The 22804-nt window shown below is 48.2% G+C and overlaps 1 protein-coding gene across 3 annotated transcripts in view; it reads right to left on the reverse strand.

Annotated features, from left to right (window-relative positions):
• CNKSR3 (CNKSR family member 3) overlaps positions 1 to 17458 on the reverse strand; it is a 76704-nt gene extending 59246 nt beyond the window's left edge. For 2 of the 3 annotated variants that reach the window (XM_081094866.1, XM_081094868.1), the window contains exon 1: positions 17163 to 17450. In XM_081094866.1, the coding sequence (XP_080950992.1) occupies positions 17163 to 17214 (52 nt within the window). In that variant the 5' untranslated portion in view covers positions 17215 to 17450. Of the gene's footprint in view, positions 1 to 17162 lie in introns of all 3 variants that reach the window. The other variant, XM_081094867.1, reaches the window with a different exon arrangement.
• Positions 17459 to 22804: the final 5346 nt, after the last annotated feature.

Below are 22804 nucleotides of genomic sequence, written 5' to 3' on the forward strand. Positions count from 1 at the left end.
AAAAGAGCTCTATTCCTTACATCTCATGGCAATATGTCACTTTCATTATAACTTTGGATTTGTAAAAAGCAAATGAAACCAACAATTACAGCCATAAGTTCTACAGTACACAGTCTGCTTTTATAAGAAAAAAATAGCTTTATAATGTTTTTTATAACATTACAGTTACATGGTTATCTCCAGAGATGACAGTCACCTACCTTAACCCACAAAATTGTTTTCAGATCTGCTCACGACAATTAAAGTCATTGTGAACGATTGGGTTCCCTGCTTTTATCACTTCCAGGAAGTCTACCACAATTGCATTTAATAAGATGGATTTTTCTTGGATCCTTAGACTTCTCCCAGAATTCCTAAGATTGCTTACTAGGCATTTATGCTTCTTTTCCCCTGTGTACTAGTCTTAGACAATGATCTGTTGCTGTTTGAGTCATTAGAACATGATTTTAGGGGATAGAATCTCTATAGCAGAACTGGACCACGACATTTGATCTCAAGTTAAAGTGAATTTTAAAATCAGAAAATAGTAAAAAAAAAAAAAAAAAAAAAAGACACCAATGTGCATGCTATCTTAAAACAATATTTTCGCAGTATCCCTTCTGGTGCTTTTTTTAAGAAAGGATGAAGGTAAATGAAAGCACCCTCGGGGTGTGAAACAAGCCCACGGGTGCAAAAAGAAATTATAAAACAGAATTTTAAGTTGCTCTAATACACAGAGAAGGATGTTCAATTGATTAAAGTAATCGCTATAAATGTCCCCCAAGGGATCACATACTCCCAAATTATTGGGGTGATGGAGGGGGCGCATGAGGAAAGAAAAACTGGCTGATGTTTTTTAAATGGTAACTATTAAAAACTGAAATTCTCCCTTGTTCAAGTATTCTAGATGCCACATTGCAGGGAGCTGTAATTTGGCTGCTAGAGAGAGAAGCTTTCCCAGCCCGAGTGTGTGTTTAAGCCGGGAATGATGTGGCAAAGTCCCCCACCCACCACAGGCTGGGAAACAATGCAAGGGAGGGAGAGGGCAGCCCCGCCCTGCAGAGGGGGCGCGGAGCTCCCTGGTTCCCATCCGACCACAATCAAGCCCATTAGTTTTAAGTATAATCTGTGTGTTCTTTCCGAGTTCAGGACCTCAGAAGTGAGTGCCCACGTGGCTGCTTCTGGAGCTGGTAGAGCCAGTATGATTCATCTGGGCCTGGGTCTAAAATGCCATGTGTTTTCAGAAATTGAGTGTGAATTGCACCAAGCTAAAAGCGCAAAAGGTGGTGGGGGGCGGGGGGCGGGGGGGGAGAATGTCTTACAAGCTTGAGCATCCATGAGAAGTTGGGGCTGGGGGAGCCTTCCTAACCCTTGCATGATATTTCTGCCCGCTTCTAAGGAGTACATTTGTACACACGCGATGCTACACTCTGGCTCACCCCACTGAGCGAAGGCTCTCGGCACATAAAGACAACACTATAGCTGAGCTAGAAACAGTGATTAATCATTAATCAGCCACCGGCTGCAGATTACAGGTGATAGGACACACAGAACACCCACAGCTCAAGGTGTGACCTCCAGGCACGCCCCGCGGCACTCCCTTCCTCTGTCCCGGGCTGTTTCCTCTCCATCCCTCACTGCCCACAACCTCCCCCACTGCCAGGCAGCCCCGATTCCCTCTCCTTTTGGACTCAAGTCCATGTTTCAGTAGTTCCTTCTTTCTTTAATGAAGTTTTTATGTTTCCTGATGCGGGAAGTCCAATCAGTGTCACATGTCACAGATCAAAGGAAACAAATACTCAGGAAGTCAGGTTAACTTTTGCAGAGTCTTTAACTGGCACGTCTCCTTGAGATTCAGAGCTGCCCCTGCCTCAGAGTGACGAGTTCACTCGGGGTCCAAAACCCAGGATAATGCAATGTACCATAAAGAGAGGCACTCTGGCCTCCCCACTCCCCTAGCCTCCTCTCTGCTCACTTCACCTCACAGCAGATTTAGCTAGCACAATCGAGTTTGTTCGGTTGCACCTAAATGCCATGCTCTCCCTTGCCTGCCAGTTTTCTGACAAATATTTTATTTTTTTTCCAATCAATTGTTTTTTTGTTTTATATTTTTACTGATTTCAGAGAGGAAGGAAGAGGGAGAGAGAGATAGAAACCTCCATGATGAGAGAGAATCATGCATCGGCTGCCTCCTCCAAGTCCCCCACTGGGGATCGAGCCCACAACCCGGGCATGTGCCCTTGACCTGAATCGAACCTGGGACCTTTCAGATTGCAGGCCGACGCTCTATCCACTGAGCCAAACCAGCTAGGGCCTGACAAATATTTTCTTTCCCCCACTCTACATCTGACTATCTCCTGCTCATCCTACAGGTCTCAATTTGGATGGCACTTCCTTCAAGAAGCCCTCCATGCTGCACTCATTCAAATCTGAGTCAAATACTCCTCCTCTGCACTCTGAGGATGCCCGTAGCTTAAATGATTGTGCACTCCACTCAAGAGAAGGCACAGGGACCCTTCCGTGCACTGCACCTGGAAGACATTACAAATGATAGGTGCTCAACAAATACCTTTTGATGACTAATATTTAGAGTTGATTGGTTTATCTCTATTTGCACCAACTTTCCTGCTAACAACTGGCTTCCACCTCTGGGCTACCACAGACATTATGTATATGTGATTTCATGGCACTCTAAATATTTCAGGTAAATCTTACAAAGAAAGTAAACCAACAGCACCAAGGAATTCTTCCAAGGTTTTGGACCCAGGCAGAACAAAGCTTTTCTACCTAAATGGGTCGAGTATGGAATAATACAGAACTCGTAGAAATCTGTTTACACTCATTTCCAAAAAATGGAGTCAAGAGAGAGAGAGAAGCTATCAGTGTATAGCCATTCACTAAACGGATGGCTTTGCTAGTATAAAGTAAGAGATTGCGTAACCTGCAGTGCAGGGAGCGCGTAACATGTCCCAATTTATCAAATATAGAATTACCAGCCTGTTATCAGTTCCAACAGTTGACTACAGGTTTTAAAGAATTAAAATAGAATGCATTCAGTACATGATCTACTCAGAATGAAACCACTGTGCTCATTCACGAAGGTGCTCTGACATTGGGTGGTCTCCTGGGACATCGATTCCCCTTCTCCCATTTGCCCTTGAATTGACTCAGACTTTGCCCCCTTCAACCCACCAAAACTACCCTGTCGAGTTCACCAATATCTTCCACCCCGCTAAATACTATGATCAATTCTCAGCCCTCCCCTTCCGGCCAAACAGCAGTATGGCCCAGCCGACCTCCCTCCTTCTGGGGACACTTCCTCCCTGGCCCCAGGACACCGCCCTCACTGGTTTCCTTCTACTCATGGAAGCAACTTCACAGCAGTCTCTGCTGCTTGCTCACCTCCCAGACTTCTAAAGGTGGGACCGCCCACATTTCCTGTCTCCCTGCGCCCCTCATTGGGTGGCATCACCCAGTCTCAAAGATTCAACACCAGGCATACCCCAATGGCCACCCAATTTCTACCTGGTCCCAACCTCCTCCATTAATCCAGACTCATATATCCAACAACCTACCTCACTGGGCGGACTACCAGGCGTTGCAAATTTAAACTTCAATATTCCCTTAACTTCCTCCTCCCGCACACTTCCACCTCTCCGCAGATCAATCCTTCCAACTCCAGACCAAAACGTTACGGGATTCCTCTCACACCAGTCCCCAGTTCCCATGCTCACCCGATTGGCCTTTCCAAATACCCAGCACACGGCACCTCTCGCAGTGGCCATGGCTACCACCTGGTCCAAGAATCATCGCCATAGCATCTATTTGTTTTCCAACTTATTTTAATAATTTTTTTTATTTTTCAACTAGTTGACAAACAATATTACATTAGTTTCCGGTGAACAACATAGAGATTAGACATTTATATAATTTAAGAAGTGATCACAATATTTCCAGTACCCACCTGGCACCATGCATAGTTGTTATAATTTCATTGACTATGTTCCCTATTCTGTACTTTACATCTCTGTGCCTGTTTTTATAACTGGCAATTTGCACATTTTTTTAAATAATTTTATTGATTTTTTACAGAGAAGAGGGGAGAGGGCTAGAGAGTTAGAAACATCGATGAGAGAGAAACATCGATCAGCTGCCTCTTGCACATCCCCCTGGGGATGTGCCCACAACCAAGGTACATGCCCTTGACCGGAATCGAACCTGGGACCCTTCAGTCCGCAGGCCGAAGTTCTATCCATTGAGCCAAATCGGTTAGGGCCAATTTGCACATCTTCATCCATAAGTATTAACTGGCTCCCTGCTTCCAGTTTTGCGCCCTCAGTCCTCTCAATACAGCCACCACTGTAATCTTACAATGTAAATCTGATATCACTCCTTGGCTCAAAACCCTCCAACAGCTCCCCCGAAACACCAAATATATAGAAGGGATGCTCCCTGAGGCTCTGCACCCTCTGGTCTCCCCTCTCGTCTTCCTCTCTTTCTTCTCCTGCTGCTCTTCCTTTCTGTTCACTCGGCTCCAGCCACCCTGGCCTCCTTGCTCCTCTAACGTGTCAGGCACTCACCTGTTTCAGGATATCTGCACCTGCTCTTCCCTCTGCCACGGACATTCTTCCACGTGACAGCTGCACTGCCCACTGAAACCCTTCCCCGGCCACCCTGGTCACACTGCACCCCACTCCCTCTGCGTCCACTCTGGCCCTTTCCACAGCAAATAGCCTTTCTTTGTCCTAAGAATTCTGCTTGTTGTCATCCATCCCACTAGAGCCATGGTCGGCAAACCGCGGCTCGTGAGCTACATGCGGCTCTTTGGCCCCTTCAGTGTGGCTCTTCCACAAAATACAGTGCACATACAGTGAGATTGAAACTTCGTGGCCCATGCGCAGGCCCATGTGCAGAAGTCGGTATTTTGTGGAAGAGCCACACTGAAGGGGCCAAAGAGCCGCATGTGGCTCGCGAGCCGCAGTTTGCCAACCACTGCACTAGAGTATCAGCTCTGGAAAGACAGGAGCTCTTGCCTGTTTCACTCTCTGCTGTTTCCTCAGCTCTTGGCACAGTGCCGTCCACCGTAGGCACTCAATAAATACCTGCTGAGTGAATGCACGGTGACTCTCAGCCTCCCCGGACTTGGTAAAAGTGCCAGTTAACGAGTCACTCTATGTAACAGATGGAGGGTGTAAAGAATCCTGTATCATAAAAGCCCAATATGCAAATCGGGCAGAACGACTGGTCACTATGATGTGCACTGACCACCAGGGGGCAGACGCTCAATGCAGGAGTTGCCCCCAGCCCACAGGCCCCAGGCCAGCCAAGGCAGGTGCCAGTTCCCCCCCACCCCACCCCAATAGCCCCACCAGTTGCCCCACAGATCGGCCCTGATTGCCAGCCAGGCCTAGGGACCCTACCCTTGCACAAACTTTGTGCACCGGGCCTCCAGTTAGAGTATATTTCCCCTAATGAATCCCAGTGGCACAGATTGAAAACCTCACTTGCAGGGCTAGGATGTATGGGAAAGACGGGTAGCATTATTCCAGAATGCCAGGCACATGGAACTGGTATTCATTTAAAAACCAGAGAAGAGAAATTAGCTAGTCTTCATGGAAATGTTGCCATGCAGAGCACCGGGAAAGATTTTTTTTTAAGAAAAATAAGCTACTGCTTCATAGCTGATGCTATTGAATAGTCTTGTTACTATTAAAGAATCAGGTTAACTTTGCCTGGCGGAAATCACAGAAGAAATCGCATCTATCTCTAAGGGTTGGTTGATGAATAAGGGAACGGGCCACATCATGCCTGCTGAGAAAGCACCTGCCACCCCTCCCTGTCCTGTCAGGCCCTTAAAGAGCCCTACCCACCTTGGCGCTATTCTGGTCAGGCCTTCTACTCGCTTTGGAACCCAAAGGAGGCACTCATCTCAGGGACCGGTTCACCCACCCACATAGCAATCGCAGCCAGACTGCTCATCCCGCTAAGACTTCGGCGATGAGTCCGGGATGCAGTTTGCATTTGTAACACTGATTTTCTGTCCCCATGAAAGGCTGCCCTAATCCTCTCTCGTTTACTCTGTGTCCTATGGCTTAGAAAGCGCTGTACAGAAAAGTGTCTGGGTGTCATATTCATGTATATTGCATCATTTCACACTCAAGGGTGAGGACCTGAATCGCAGCTAACACTATCCTATTCTAACACATTTCATGTGCGAAACTGCATGATATTTACACTTCATTAACATGAGACTATTCTAGTGCTGCAATGAGAGAGGGCACTTGCTAAAAAAACCTGTTGTTTTTTTTAAGTGTTTAAAACAGGCAAGATGTTGGGACCATGCAAGATGTATCATCTCCCCACTAGAATGGCTTCTGAGGTTTAGTATCGTTAAGGTGTGCCCACTCTTGAACCCACAAAGCAGCTCCTCTCAGAAGTCAACACATTTTTAATGCTCCTGCCGTGCTAAGGCACTGGGGCACAAAACCTGGACATCACGCCCCGTCTCACCACTCCCACATTCAGACCTGCGCAGGCTTCCGGTCTGCTCCTGGCCATGCCTCTCTCAGCACTTCCTCCCTGCTCTCTTTGTCAAGGCCCCTGCAGTAGCTCAGGCCTCTTCAGCTCCCACCGAGAGTCCACCCCAAATGCCTCCTACAGCTGGTCTTTCGGCCTCTAATCACCCCTCCCCACTCCCTACAGTGGCTCTCAAATTGTGGTTCCCAGACCACCTGAAAATTCCTGTTTTTACACTGAAGAGTAACTTGCAATGGTCTGCTGTGTTTATCAATGTAGATGTGTATTTCTGGCTCATCAATACCTGCAGGGAATTACATATTGCAATTTTAGAAATAGCGGAATTAGTTAAGTAGCAAAATGAAGTCCTAGTAATGAACAGATGTACTAAATAGTTGATGAATGACTATATAATTCACTGTATTCACATCTTATAGGTATGTTTCTCACTTGGACAATTAACATCTGGTCACAGCTGTCCACAGAGAGAACTGGCCAACAGATATATTTTGTTTTTCCTATGCCAAAAATAAAAACAAAACAAACAACAACAACTATGGGCAGTTTTCTAAAAACTGGTAAGTGTTACATAAAAATCCAGATTTCCAGCTTTATTTGAAACATAAATCAGAAGACCTAGATACTGTAGGTGCATAGTCAGCAGAAACTGAGCAATAAACGTGTCTTTGTCTTTGCCACAGTCTCCACCACTCCTTATTGTCTCACATGCCCCACAGTTCAATTTCTGACATTGCCTGCCTGGCCCCTGTAGGCATCTGAGTTTGCAACTCTTGTTGCAAGTCTCGGTGCCATTCCTGGTCTTCAGCCTTTACTCCTACAAGTATCTCTTTTTATTTTAGACTGACTCCCTTGGCCTTTGTCAAGGGCAGGGAGCTCCCAAACTCCATCTGCCCTGATTCCTTGTCCATGCACTAAGACAAGAGAGCTTTTTACTTGGAGCTGTAACATACTTGCCACCCTGGGTATTTCTCTTTCCTGCTTTTTCTGTCCCTCACTTCTCTTGGTATCTGCCTGCATTATTCAAAGCGAAAACCGGAGTGCTAAGTGACAGAGAATTATCCACGCTCTCCAAGTGGAATGGGGAAGACGGGTTTACACTCTGCTCCTCTGTTAGGTCTGGAAATTCCACACAAAACCTAAACAGCCCTGAAACACTCCCCACTCCTGTGTTTTCCTGGGGCTGAGCCCTCACAGGGCAACAAGGACTCCAGGGCCTGGGGTGGAGCCGCTGAGGACAGCAGTTTTAACTCTTCCCTGCCCACGCTATGGAAGGGCCCTTACAGACCTGGGTGCATTAACTCACCCACTGAAGGAAACAACCACCATCCCTACGGAAAACTTCTTCCTAACCCGTCATATATTAGCTGAAAACCTACTGTAGACAGGAATTATGGGGGCCAGTCTGACCCACACCATTTGTTTTTGTACACTTCACGTGAGTGGTATAGACCAGTGGTTCTACATTTTTTGCCTGGCCAGTATGGCTCAGTGGTTCGGCACTGACCTATGAGCCAGGAGGTTACAATTCGATTCCCAGTCAGGGCACGTGCCGGAGTTGCGGCTCCATCCCTAGTTGGAGGCAGCCAATCAATGGATTCTCTCCCATCACTGATGTTTCTATCTCTCCCTCTCCCTTCCTCTCTGAAATCAGCAGAGATATATTTTAAAAATAAATAAGTAAATACATTTTGCCCAGCACCAGAATTGCCTGGTGGTCCATGAGGTCCGAAAGGCTGGCGACCTCTGGTTTAAGGAAACCTTTGGAGCAGCGATCGCCAACCGGTGGTCCGCGGGCCACTGGTGGTCCATGAGGTCCAAAAGGTTGGCGAATGCTGTATAACAGAGCATCCTGGGCCCCTGCCCCAGGGTTTGGGAGACAGCAGAGTTTCTGATTCCGTGGGTCTGGGGTGGGGCCCAGGAATTCACATGCCTAAGGTCCCCAGGGATGTTGATGCTGGAAAAAGTAAGTTCAAGAACAAGAGTGACAAGATGTTGGGAGGCACGACGTGTACGTGGCTGGAAAAGGGTGTTGTGAACATCTCATCTGACAAATACCAGGAGGCAGGTACAATAGTCGTATCTCCACTTAGGGGTGCTCATTCGGAGTCCCGATCAGACAGTGCCAAAAAGAATGAAGAATTTCTCCACCTTCAAAAAGGGTCTTTCTTTACAAATCAGCTTTTTAGAGGATTCTCCGACTTGGCCTAGGGCTGCTTGTAACCAAACCCTTTCATACCGTATGTCTCTAGACGTCTTACTCGCAAGGAATGTGTATGTTTTTTCAAGCACTTATTACAAACAATTTAAGGCTTTGGTGTAGTCAGTCACTTTCACCAAGACTGCTCACAGCCGTGTCATCTGCTCATGGTTAGTTTCAGGCTCCAGTTGGAATCCATGTTAAGACGGTGCTGACAACTCTAACAGGTGTTACATCCCTGGAAGTCTGGTCCACTCTCCACATTAAACCAGCTTTCCTCTATTGCAAAGGTCATACTCCAGGCAGTCCTTCAGACATAACAGAAAATTACTCTGAGAATATGAAAGACTGTTCCGTGAACACAAGTTAAAGTTGGAAACACAGAGCGACAGACACGCGCACACGCAGGCACGCGCACATCCTCACCTAAACGCAGAAGCACTGAATTTCCCCTCTGCTGCAAATCTCTGAGAATAGGAAATAGAACGTTTCCTTTGGACTAAAAAGGTTTCTCTCAGGAAAGCATGACTCAGATGATGATGATCAGGGCCTTTGCTGATAGAGAACTCACGGGGGTTTTCCGCTGGGACACATTACCCACAAGGTAGGGGTGGGAACTAGGTGTGCAGAGGGAAACTTCCAGGTTTTCCCAAGCCTGCCTACCTTCAATCCCTGCCACCTCATGCTCCCCTACTGAGAAGCAATGCATTGTTTAAAAATGTGTTCACCTCTCACCTGTTGAAAATTTCTCAAAATACCATCTATTCGACCAAAAGTATGGTGGCTCTATTTTCTAAAGCAAAATTAAGACAGTCTGCCCAGCTAGCCTGGCTCAGTGGTTGAGTGTTGTCCTACGAACCAGGTGGTCATGGTTTGATTCCCAGTCAGGGCACATGCCCGGGTTATGGGCTCGATCCCCAGTGGGAGGAGTACAGGAGGCAGCCAATCAATGACTTTCTCTCATCACTGATGTTTCTATCTCTCTCTCCCTCTCCTTTCCACTCTGAAATATGTTTTTTAATTGACAGTCTGTCAATGGAACCAAATATTTAAAATCAGATCTCTCTACCACTCCCTTTGATTCCAACATGTTTATGTGTTCATATAGGAAAAGCTCTCTCATTTTTCCGAACGACTGATCTGCATTCTAAGGAGCTGTTTTGATCTAATAAACACAACTGCATGTGCCCTTGTGATCCCCAGGTTAAAAAAACTGTGCAATCAGCCACTTGATGTCAAAGAAAACAAACCAGGCTAAGTCCACTTTCACAAAAACCCCATTCATAGATGAATAAACAGCTTCGGAAACTGTAGCTCCCAGCAAAATGTGCCAGCGAAGAACAAGGACGTGAACAAAGCATGTGAATGCGAAAAGACAGATTTGCTGCTCGCTATTTCCCATGACCAGAGAGGAATCGGGAGGCGGGGGGCGCAGGGAGCTCTCCTAACACAGGCAGGGAAAGAAAATATTTATATAGCGATCGATCACTCCCACTTTCAAATATAATTTTAAAGTTGCTGGGATGGGGAGCTATCAATGAACCAACTGTACCCAGACCTTGGATTCTCAAACGCCGGAGCCGCCAGGATACCACCATCTCCAGAATCCCGCAGGGCCTCCCAGCTGGGCTCCTGGATTCATCTCTGCCCCCAAATGCAACTCGAATCAACTCACTCCCCTGCTTTCCAAAACAACTAGAGGAAAAACTGCAAAGGCCTGACCAAGATAAGACCCTACACGATAAGGCCCTGACCGAGATAAGCCTCTACATGACTCTCTGTGTGTGTCTCCAAACCCACCACCACCCCACCCGCCTTCCTTACTCTCCAGGACTCCCCACACTTCCTTCCCTCCAACACTCCAAGCTCATCCGCACCTCAGGGCTTGGCACTTCGTGCTTTTCTGCCTGCAGTGCTTCCCCCCCCCCCTAATTTTCCCACGGCCGCCTCCTTCCTGTCACCATGCCTCAGTGTCACCTTCTCAGAGAGGCACCCCCGATGACATCATCCAAAAGTCTCCCTCGTCCCCAGTCACTCGCCTTCACATCTCTGCTCTACTTTGAGTTTGTCAACAGCTGGTATTTCTTGCTCGTCTGCTCCGTTGTGTTGTTGTTGTTGTTGTTTATTGTTATTGTTGTTTGCCAGCTACTGCATTACAGGAGGGGCCAGCTGGACCCCTGCACCTGGCACAGTACCTGGGGCTCAGTATGACCTCAGGGATTATCTGAGTGACCGATACCCTTTTTTCACGACAGGGTGGGATCTGTCATCAACGTAAGTGTTCCTTCCACGCCTTTTCCGAGGGAGCTACCACTAAACCTTTCTATGACCCCACCTTCGTCTAAGGTCCTCAAGGAAAGTATCGAACAAGGAGAAGGCAGAAGATGGAGCTGATTTCACTTACCGCCCATACACCAACGGAAGGGAGGATGGACTCGCCATCCATTTCTAGTAAGCCTGCGAAAGGTAACACTCCCGTGCTGCTGCATTATGCAAAGTGCTGCCCCCGGATTACCTCTCCCAATTCTAACGAAACCCTGTGGGTTGGTGATCATCAGTCCAGTTTTACAGAGGAGAAAACACAGGAAGGCTTGGAGGAGATCATTTACTTACTTACCTAAGCTTCCAACCAGTTAGTGCCAGATACAGAATTTGAATCCAGTTCTATTGTATTTCAAAGCCTGTGCTTTGTTCACTGTGAGTGCCTGACAGTCCCTCTCAAGGCGGGTAAAATGAAGAAGCTGTGAAGAATCAAAGGCAAGCAGGAAATGGGGCCATAAAAGTTGCAGATGTGGCTTAAGAAAGTTAAATGCATTGTGTGTGTGTGTGTGTGTGTGTGTGTGTGTATGGTTCTACCAACCAGAAATGTTCACTGTATCAGACAAAGAATTTGTAATAGAACCCTCAAAATAAAAATAACAACTAGAGTCAAATGATTCATTTCATTGCTGAGTTGTGTTCTGTAACAATAAAACACAACCAACTCCAATAAAAACAAGTAACTGGCAGTATCGCAAATGCAAAAAGGTCAGACCCAAAATATGTAGAGAATTTTTTAAAAATCCCTGCCTACGCTGTGGAATTAAAAAAGAAAACTTAAGAAAAGGTATGCGTCCCAGGAGTGTAAACCCTGAAGGGCTCACCCGGAAACACACAAGTCAGGAGTTCTTTGAAGCCGCCCTTTCCCCACACTCGGTGCCTAGACGAGAACGGAGTGCAGCCACTTGGGCCAGAGGAAGCAGGGCTGGACGGACAACAGGACAGAAGCCCGCCGTCTGGCCCAGCTCCTGGCTTACTGTCCAAAAGCCTCCGTTTCCTCGTCTGCAGTGGAGATGTGCCTTCGCTGTGCAGCCCTTGGGCTTGTGAGAAGCTGAATGGGAACAAACACGGGAAAACTCTGCGAGTGTCATGTAAGTCACACTGGCTTTATTCATCAAAGCCCAGCGCATGGCTACCCCGGTGACGAAAACGCTGGAAAGCAAGCTGAGAGAGAACATGAATGTCCCAGAGCTAGAAGGGTCACACGTGGAGGCCGTGACACGGAAGAGGTGAGCCGGGAAAGGGAGGCCCCACGGCTCGACACAATGATGGGAACTCAGAGCGAGGAGTGCGGGGGAGCCTGAGCACAGAGAGGTCACCTCCAATCTCCAAGGACACAGAACTGAGACACCGGCTCGGTGCAACCCATACTTCCCTGGTTATTTATTCCCGAAATGACACTGTGTCATTTTCCATCAACGACATCTCCCCGCCAAAGTCAGCTCAGTGTGGTGAACACCATGCAGTGGCAGATGGCCAGAGAGAGCGACTGGCCAACAGAGGATCCTGAGAACACCTGTCAACCACAGAGCCCACCGACCACTCCGCAGCGCCCTTCCTACTACCTGTCTTAAAAAGAAAAGTGATGAGGAGAACTCTTCAAATCCCAAGAAACATGCAAGAATGCTCAGGGGAACTATCGCATGGGGTTGCTGAGAATCACCTGAGGCTGTTGCTAGGTGGTGCTCATAAATGTAAGCACTCACCGGAAGGCTATCTTGGCTTTCATTACTGGCCTCGCCAAGCATCGCTGCAGAACTTAAACAGGAGAGATTGAGCCCATGTCGGATAGGACAGAGCACCCGCCCATGAAGTGTGAGACGAGTTCGCAGCCGCGTGCTGAAGCCATGTGTCTCACACTGCAACGCACACGGACCGCCGGGATCTGGTGAGCATGCAGAGTCCGATGCACTGGCCTGCGGTTCTGTCTCCAGCAATCCTCCTGGACCAGTCATGGACCAGGTGCCCAATGGGTCGCTGTCAACAGCGAGAGCCAGTTCTAATGCTATGCTCCCTGGAAGTCCAGTGACTGTTAGAAAAAAAAAGTTGAGCCCCGGCCGGTGTGGCTCAGTGGAATGAGCATCGTCCCATTCACCAAGCGGTCGCTGGTTCAATTCCAGGTCAGGTCGCATGCCCGGGTTGCAGGCTCCACCCTCAGGAGGGGGCATGCAGGAAGCAGCCAATCCACGTTTCACTCTCATGAATGTTTCTCTCTCTCCCTTTCCCTTCCTCTCTCTCTAAAAAAATCAGCCTGGCCAGTGTGGCTCAGTGGTTGAGCGTTGACCTATGAACCAGGAGGTCATGGTTCAATTCCAGGTCAGGGCACATGCCCAGGTTGTGGGCTTGATCCCCAGTAGGGGGTGTGCAGAAGGCAGCCCATCAATGATTCTCTCTCATCATTGATGTTTCTCTCCCCATCTCCTTTCCTCTCTGAAATCAATAAAAATATATTTAAAAATAAATAAAAATGTTTAAATCAATAAAAACATTTTTTAAAAAGAATAAAGTTGAGAAAATATGATTTGCGTGTTCATGATATTGGCCAGAGGCATCTATCACGCAACTAGTCAAGACCCTTCCTGACCAGCTCCAAGTCCTGTCCTGGGTCCTCTGAGGGAGCACATGGCGGGGAAATGTCCTCAGCACTGACTGGTGCCCCCAATGCAGGACTCAACCTTCCGGCAGACCTGGCTACAGGGCAAAAGAGGAGAGGAAGCAATAAACACAAGGAGTGGTGGTTGACTGAGAGCTCACATACGGTCAGGAGTGGAAGTGGGGTATGAACCCAGAGTCTCATTTCAGAGCCCGCACTCTCACCACTCAACCACTGCCCGGTACAGTGGCACTTATAAATATGGGGCCCATAGTGAATTCATTCTCATTCTCTCATTCATTCTCTCCCTTCTCTCTCTCTCTCTCTCTCTCTCTCTCTCTCTCTCTCTCTCTCTCTCTCTCTCTCTCTCTCCTTGTCTTTAATATGGGCACATAACGGTCCGTGCAACTCACTGGGTTTTCTGAGGATTAAATGAAGTCTAAATAAAGGACTTCACCCAGTGTCTGACACATAATAAATGCTTCAGGGAATGTTTTCCAATTATCATGATGAAGAGAACTTTACTGAATTATTTGAAAGGCAAGGTGCCATGAACTATGAATTAATTTGATTTACAACTTGCTTTCCTGATGTATACAAAATATGTGGATAACACACACACACACACACACACACACACACACACACCGGACAACTCTCCTCCTAACACATGGTATCAGTAACTCCCATCGTGGGAACGCTGAAGGCCTAGCCATCAGGAGGTGAAGATCCAGAGGCCCCTGGCCAGACCTCCTGAGAAGATGGCATGAAGCCAAACCGCCTGGGGTCGCACTCCGCTCTGTCACTTCCCAGCTACGCGACATCCTTCAAGGTACTTAACCGATGCCTCCGTCTCCTCAACTGCAAAATGGAAATCATAGTTCCTAGCTCGAGTGGCTGTGCACAGGAGATGAACTAATCCTTACAGTGCTCGGACCTGTGCCTGACACATTTCAATATTTAGTGAGGATCTACTGTGATGATAAATGGGTGACAGTATGGCCAAGATTAGTACAAATAATAATCATCATAAAAAACAGATGACTGAATTCATTCTGTAGACATCAACCTTCTTCCTAACGCAGGTACCTGCCTAATGACGTCAATATGAGCGCAGGCTGCAGACTGCAGTGGGGTTTAGAGAGTTCTGACTCCAAAGCATTCTCCAGGCTCAGAATCACCGCAGCCATAGAACCATGCGATACCAGGAGTGGCAAAGTCTACAGGAAGAGCTGCTTATCAGTAGCATGTATTTATAAAATGGGGGGGTGAGTAGAGAGGTTGGCAAAGACAGCTAAAAATAGTCCTATAAGCAAACGCGTTTGCATACATCCATAGTCCATTAAAAAGCCAATACTTTCACGTCACGACTAGGAGAAATATTCAAGACAGGTACCGTGCAATTTGGGAACATGTCGCCTCTTGTCATCTAAGAGTTCGCCACATACTCGCTCCTTTTACCTTTTCTACGTTCTAACACAGAAAGTCTGGAGGTCATTCTATAAGGTTGTACTTAAGGGTCCAAAAGGGCACAGGCATTCTGTATAAAGCTGCCACGTGCTCACCACAGGTATGTAACCTAATCAGTATCCAACCCAGGCACCCACAATCGCCGTCAGGTCAGCGGGAAACTTTCCCGGATGAAAGCAATCTTGGGCTCCAAAATCACTTAAACGTGCTCTTCCTTTTCGATGCTAAACAAACACAACAGGATGTGAATGTACACTTCTCTCCCAATCCCAAGAGGAACCCCTCCCCCCCCCAAAAAAAAGACCAATCCTGAGGGTGTGAAGCTCTCACTCCATATCTTCCTGTGTGCCTGCTGGCATTTTTCTGGTTGTACATTATCAAGGAGTCTGGCAGCGGCTCAGGGAAGCCAGCGTGACCAGCTGTAACCCTTCCGCTCCTGGGGAGCAGTGCTGTGCAGTAGAATGGAAGCCACAAACGGCAGCCACCTGGGGAACGGGTCAGGCGCCCCATTTCAGAAGGTAAAAATAAACAGGTGAAGTTGGTTTCAGGAATACGTTGGATTTAACCCCATGTTTCGAAAATACTATCCCTTCCACGTGTGATAACGATTCAGAACTACTAACGGGACAGTGTACATGCCCAGGCCACGCGCTCTTCGCAGTTACAGAATGTCACAACTCCGCCCAGCCACACTTCAAGGACTCGACAGCCACGTGTGGCCACCGGCTACCATGTTGGTAGAACAGCTCCCAGGTTCAAAGACGGCCCAAATCATCAGCTTCCTCGGTTGCCTCTATGAGAGAGAGACTCACAGGTAAAAGAGATCGACCAACTCAGTCTGGGCGAGTCGCTCGATGGGGAACAAACCCCGTTTCAAAACAGGCTCTGGGTACTTTAAGTTAATGTTGGCACCCAGCACGGACACCTGCTAGTTACTTTTTACCCAATGCACAAGTATTTGCTGTTTTCACCTTTGTTTTTAAGTAAGAGCCCAAGTACGCTTGGCCACCGGACAAACCTCTTCTCAGGGGAGAGTGTAGCCTTTCGCTCTCCCAGAGAAGCAGGAACCGGGCAGACACCCCCAGGGACACCTCCCCTACATCCCTCCCCACGTGCTCTCCACCCACCACCTACCGCGGGCAGGAGGAAGGAGAGGCTGCCAAGCTGTGTTCAGGATGCCCCAGCCACGGTGAGGCGGTTGGAAAGATGACCTGGTCTTACCAGGTTACCACCTCACAGGCTCACTGACATGACCAAGGGCAATAGCTTGAAACAGACGCTGAGTTGGGGGGCGGGGGGGGGGGGGGGGCGGGCAGTAAGGGACCCATGAACATACTGGTTGAGCTCGGTTCTCTTAGAAGAGTACAGGGGCCTGAGAACCCTCTATCCCCTTTTCCTGGAAATCTCGGGCAAGTCAAAAGTACGCGCGCGACAGCTCGGAGTCCAAGCTTCTACCCCTGTCCCACCCCCTTCGCCTCCCCGTCCCCCTGCTGCCCCTCGTCCCCGACACGGCGTAACCAGGGTGGCGGCTCACACACGTTTCTTCTTCCCGGGGCTTCCCTGCGGCCTAAACACGCAGCCCCCCGGGGTCCCGGCGCAAAAGTTCCCGAGTCCCGGGGAGCCCGGCTCCAGGGGGCTCGCCGCGCGCACGCCTCGCTGCTGGCTCCCGCGCCGCCCTCTCTCCTCCGACACAAACAGGGGCTGGCGAGCGGCGGACCCTCCCGCCGCCCGTCCCACCGCCCGCCGGGCAGCGGCGCTTCCGAGGTCCGGGGGGAGGCACCCACACAAAGGCGCCTTGTGCCTCGCGCCCCAGGACGGGCAGCGGGGACGCGGGGCACCGCCTGCTCACCCTCCAGGGACAGGCAGCGCTCCTCCCTGGTTTAAAAAGAGGGCTCCCCTCGGCTTGCCACGACCGTCACCCCCACGCCAGAGCTGGGGGCGCACAGGCCCCTCTGAAGAAAGAAGTTCGCACGGTCACCGCGCGGCTCTCTCCACGCATCTCGCTGGCACCAAGGGCTGCGCACCCCGTCTCCGTGGCTGGAGACCCCGGGCCCCCCGTCCGCTCACCTCTCGTCCAGTCCACCACTTGTTTGGGGCTCCACTTGGTCACGGGTTCCATGGCCAAATCCTCGCTCCCAGCGGGGCTGGAGTCGGCGGTCAAGTCCTGCTGCCCGCGCCCGCGGTCCCGCGGTCCCACCAGGAGGGCGCGCCGCGCGCTGTCCCTGCGCCCCGTCAAGGCTGCATGGCCGCGCTCAGCGGGTCACCCCAGCGCGGCTCCGCGGGCGGCGCGGCCCTCTCCCGGCCACGGGACACACCGCGGCGGCGGCCCCAGCTGCCACCGTCCCGCCGCTCCGCCTCCTCCCGCCGCGGCCCGAGCCAGACAGCGGCGGCTCCCGGGCGATCGCCGCTGCGGGGACGCGGGACGGCGACCCCAGGCCCCCGGTCCTCTCCTCGGCCTGGGACCCTCCGGGCCGGCCGCCCCCCGCCGGTCCGCTGCGCCCACGGCCGGGGTCACTGCCCGCGGCTCCCGCTGCGGCTCCTCCTCCGCGCGGCGTGCTCCCCGGTCCCGCTCCGTGCGCCGCGCCCGCGAGCCTTCCCGCCGCAGGTCCTCCTCCGCGCCTCCCTCCGGGGCCGCGAGCAGAGCGGAGCCGGCGCTCGGGTTACAAAGTTTCAGCTCCGGTCGCCGCTCCAGGAATAAAAGGGGGGGCGGGGCGAGCCCAGCGAAACTCGTGGGCGGGGGTGGGGCCGCCCGAAACGCGCGGCTCGGGTTACTTTCCCTCTCCGAGCCCTGCGCGCGCGCCCGGGCGGCCGGGGCGAACTTTCCTTTTCTGGGGGCGCACGGGAGACGTGCGTGCACCCCGAGAGCCCGAGTGAGGTGCTGCCCTGTTGGCAGCAGCACGGTCTGCCTCGGTGTGAGCAACAACACACTCAAAACAAACAAACAAAAGGAGGATCTGCGTGTCCCGTTCGTTTTAAACTCTTTGTATCGCTCTTGCTCTGCCATGAGGCCTTCCTTGTTTGAAATGCCTTGCGGTAAAATTATTTTACTTTATATTTTGGATAACATAGTGGCCACTGCAACTCACTTCTCTTTGAATGCTACTGGTTATATATTGCCGAATTATATATTCATATTTGCAAAGTGAGCTAATGCACTTTTGGATTAGTCATCCATGATGAAGGGAAGTTGTCAGCCACTATGCCCTCCCCCACCCCCACCCCCCAAAAAAGTAGCATGCGCACAATTTCAGTGACTGACATGAGGAGGGTCCTTCCACATTCATGAGTCTCAATCTGGGGCCAGAGCTACCCCTGATCGGAGGGAAAATCCAAAAGTGTAATGTTTACCTTTCCTCCTTCAAACCCCCCCCCCACCCCCCAATATCTCCTCTACAGCCCCAGCGAGTTCTACCTCCTGCTCATAGAGATTCTTTGGCACTTAATGATTCTAACATTCAACTGTGGCTAATATATTTATATCCTACGCTTGGCCACTGTTAACCCTTCGAGGGCAGACCCTACCTGATACAGAGCTTTCTCTCCTCTCCCACTTCCTACCACCTAGCTGGTAGCACCTAGCACGAACCCAAAGGTGTGGTTGGTTCTTATTCATTCAATAAATATCTGTGAGTGCCTCCTATGTGCCAACCACTGCTCTCATTAAATATGTGTTGAATTAGTGTGATATGCACTGTTGATACAGGTCTGTTTGGATGCACATGCTGAAGAGATGGCCAGCAGCAGTCCTAGCATCCGCTGTATGGTGTGGTGAAATACAATAAACAGGAAGAAGAAACATTTTAAAAAGGAAAACAATATCAGACCCACCGTCCATGAAATTTATCTATAGGACTGAGAAACCACAACAACACAGATATGCAGCTATCAAGTACAACGATTTTTATTTTTTTAACGAGTTATTGGCAGACCAGGAAACTTTGCAAAGGCAATGATAAAATTCCTGGTAGAGTAGTTGTCCTTAAAAAATATTTTTTTAACTCAATAGCATCAATTGTTAGGTATCTTTATGGCAATAAGTAGGGAGAAGGATTTTGACATTTGTCATGGAAAAAAATTACATCTTTAGTTAGAGCAATCACTATATGTTGTGTCTTTTTATGATGATGATTAAAGTGACCACATAATTTATCTCCAAATCAAGACATTACTGAATATGAGAGGGGATCTAACAATACTTACTTTGGAAAAACATGAATAAGTTGGGCCATATGGTCCCTGTAATGATGAAGAGAGGTCAAGTGTTAATGACTTTTCCATAGAATTTTATTTGATGTTTTCACAATGTTTTCAAGCGCATTTGCATTACTCCTTGCAGGAGAGTTTACAGCTAAAACTCTGGTAGCCAAGCAAAAGTTTGCTAAATTTCATCCCATTGGGTCAATACACTGTCTGCACTCAGGACATAAACACGTCATAGCTAAAGAGGAAGGCCATGCTAAGATCTCCAACCGGAACACCAATTACCTATCTAAATGAATTAGCGTTCTGTTTACACTTCCAGTCCTACAGGCTAATTACTCTTTAAATAAAGCCTTCTACCTTAATTACAGCTGTTAGCCTGTGAAAGTTTTGGGGAGGCCCGCCTTGTTGGCTGAGAGGCAAACTTGAAGACATCCGAAGTCACTGCTGGCGTAAAGGCAGTCTCTTAGGACATTAAAGTGGATACAAAACGATCATTTAGAGCAGGGGTCCTCAAACTTTTTAAACAGGGGGCCAGTTCACTGTCCCTCAGACTGTTGGAGGGCCGGGCTATAGTTTAAAAAAAAAAAAAAACTATGAACAAATTCCTATGCACACTGCACATATCTTATTTTGAAGTAAAAAAAAAAAAAGGAACAAATACAATATTTAAAATGAAGAACAAGTAAAGTTAAATCAACAAACTTACCAGTATTTCAATAGGAACTATGGGCCTGCTTTTGGCTAATGAGATGGTCAATGTCCAGTTCCATATTTGTCACTGCTAGTCGTAACAAGTGATGAAAATGTGCATCAGTTAGTCTAGATCTGGTTGGAGATTTCAGATGTTTCATTCTGGAAAAAGGTTCTCCTAACTTCAAAAAAAGGGCTCTCCTAACTTCAAAAAGAAGGCCCTACTAACTGCAAAATAATAAAAAAAAAATAGACCTCCTAACTTCAAAAAAAAAAAAAAAATTCCTAACTTGTTCTTACCTAGGTCCTCAGGCAGCAGCAGGCTCTGCACAGGCAAGCTCATGACTCGTCCAATCACACCCCAGACTAAGAGCAGCAGTCAGAGACAGAGAGAAGGAGGGGAGTCGGAGAGTGCGGCGCACATTCCACACATGCGCACTGCGGGCCCCAGACAGTCGGCTGCTAAGCCACAGGCAGCGGTAGCAAAAACACCCAGCGGGACGGATATATGTTTTCGTCGGGCCGAATGTCGCCCACGGGCCATAGTTTGAGGACCCCTGATTTAGAGCTTTGCTGAGTTTTCTTCTCTGCTAGTTGTCGTCTGTGGCAAGGGTGTTATATTGTACCCGGGTGCACATTCCCAAACCCCAGCTATGCCATCTTCTTCAGAAGCAGGCCTCCTCAGCGGCACCGTGATGGCTAGCACAGTTCTTGGCACTTACCCAGGAGCTGCACAAATCCTTCTGTAACTCAGGCTGGACTTGTAGAAGAAGGGACACCAGAGCCCAGGTCTCCCGGATTTCTCTTGCCAACTTCCTGCTGTCTTCTGACTTTGGGTCTCCTTCTGTGTTTCGGTCATGTATTCAATCCATGAACTATTTACTTGTAAGACACTAAACTAGGCGCAAGGAGGATTCTGAACACACGCAAGCAGCCCTTAGAAATCCAAGGCCTCCTGTGATTTTGCAGGGGCGATGGGGTGTTCTCTTCTGCAGCCTTCAGTGAGAGGAAACGCCTGCCCTGCTAGACCAAGACACGGGAATTTTAAGGATGGATGTGATATTCTTTTTTATTCTTTGTTTTTATTTGAGAACTAGGGATGGAGCATTTTCTATTGGTGTTATGACGAATTTATTTGATAAACATGGGAGCAAACTTTTAAACAAATTATTAATCTGTAAAAACCCAGTCTCCTTCCCCAGTCCAAAACAATGGTTTCCAAAATGAAAGAAAAAATGAGTAAGTAGAGCAAGGTGCTCCACATATTAAATGTTATCTCACAATCTAAGATTATCATTTTCTTCCCATCACGTTGCTTTTTTACTATTTTCAGAACATTCAAAATTATGTCATATTTTCCTCACATATAATTGCCTCATGTATGTCTCTGGTGTTATCTTATATCTTGAGAAATACTCATTCTTATCTATGGCATCACTCACTGCAAAGGCACTGGCTAAATAAGTTATCCAGGTTGCTGATGATCCTATCTTCCATTTAATTCCATTTGGTCTGAATACTTCACACCATGGTAATGTAATTTTCTTCCTAAATGTGCCAGGTTTCCTAGCAGGTAATTCTGGTAGTAAGTCCTCATCTTTTTTAATTTTTTTGTTGTTGTTTGTTTCCTTAAGTCTCACAAGGGTTGCCCTACTTATTCGAATTCTTTTGATCATTCCATCACTTTAATGAAGTCTTCCTCCAGTTGGAAAACTGATATTTGGCTTTTTTTTTTTCTGAGCCCTATCAGTAACTCAAGAGTTCAATGTCAAGTGGGTAGGAAACATTCAAAAACCTCACCTATTTTAAATCAGACTTAGAGACGTTGATTGCACTTTTCTCCCACAAAAGAGAAGCATTGACACTGGTAAATCCCCTTTTCCAGGATTTATAGCTGTGTTTTTTTAAGAGTCGTCCTATGAGGCAATGACAAACAAGTTGAGCTCCCTTTCCTGCAAGGGCTTGAACAACCACCAAAGCCGCGTGTTATAGACGAAGAAGGAACAATCAAGCCTACGTTTTCCTCCCACGGATTTATGAGACTTTTTGTTCCAGCTATCAAGTTGCAGGGCGACCAGAAAGAATCACGGGCCATCTCGCCAGTTGTTATTGCGGCCTCCACTTAACTCTGCGGGACTCAACCCCCCAACGAGTACACATAATGCCAAGAGGTTCAGAATGCATGATTTTTGTTTCAGACCCAAGTTGCATGCTGATAATAGCAGACAGAGGAGAGAGAGAGAGAGAGAGAGAGAGAGAGAGAGAGAGAGAGAGAGAGAGAGAGAGAGAGATTGATTGAGATCATTCTAAATCTCAAAATAAAACCATGATTTCATTAGCAAAGTAAACTTGTAGCATGAGAAATAAAATGCAGATATGAACACAGCAAGCTCAAATTTTACAAAATTCTCTAAAGTGTTAACAAGAAGAACATAAAGATCATTGTTTACTACTTTGTGTTTTTCAAATTTGAGTTTGGCACAACAAAAATATTTTATAATGCCACTTTAAATCAAATAAAATAAATACATACACAGGCGCCAAACTATAATTCAGCACCATTAGTGAACTTTGGGTTCCATCTGAAAGGTGTTTGCTCTTTGTTATGGAGCTACCGTTGCACGCAGAGAAGGAAAATTCTCCTAGTTTTAGTCTATCAAGGCTATTTTACTTCTTCGGCCCCTGCTAATCAGCACATCCAGATTTCCCACTAAAAGCACATGTATGCCTCCCATTTGGGATCCCTAGACATGTAAGCCTGTAACGGGACCCTATGCCTTCATTTTCCACAACTAGACCCTCATATTTGGAAACAC

Source organism: Myotis nattereri (genome assembly GCF_964212035.1).
Source record: "Myotis nattereri genome assembly, chromosome: 6".
Taxonomy (NCBI): domain Eukaryota; kingdom Metazoa; phylum Chordata; class Mammalia; order Chiroptera; family Vespertilionidae; genus Myotis; species Myotis nattereri.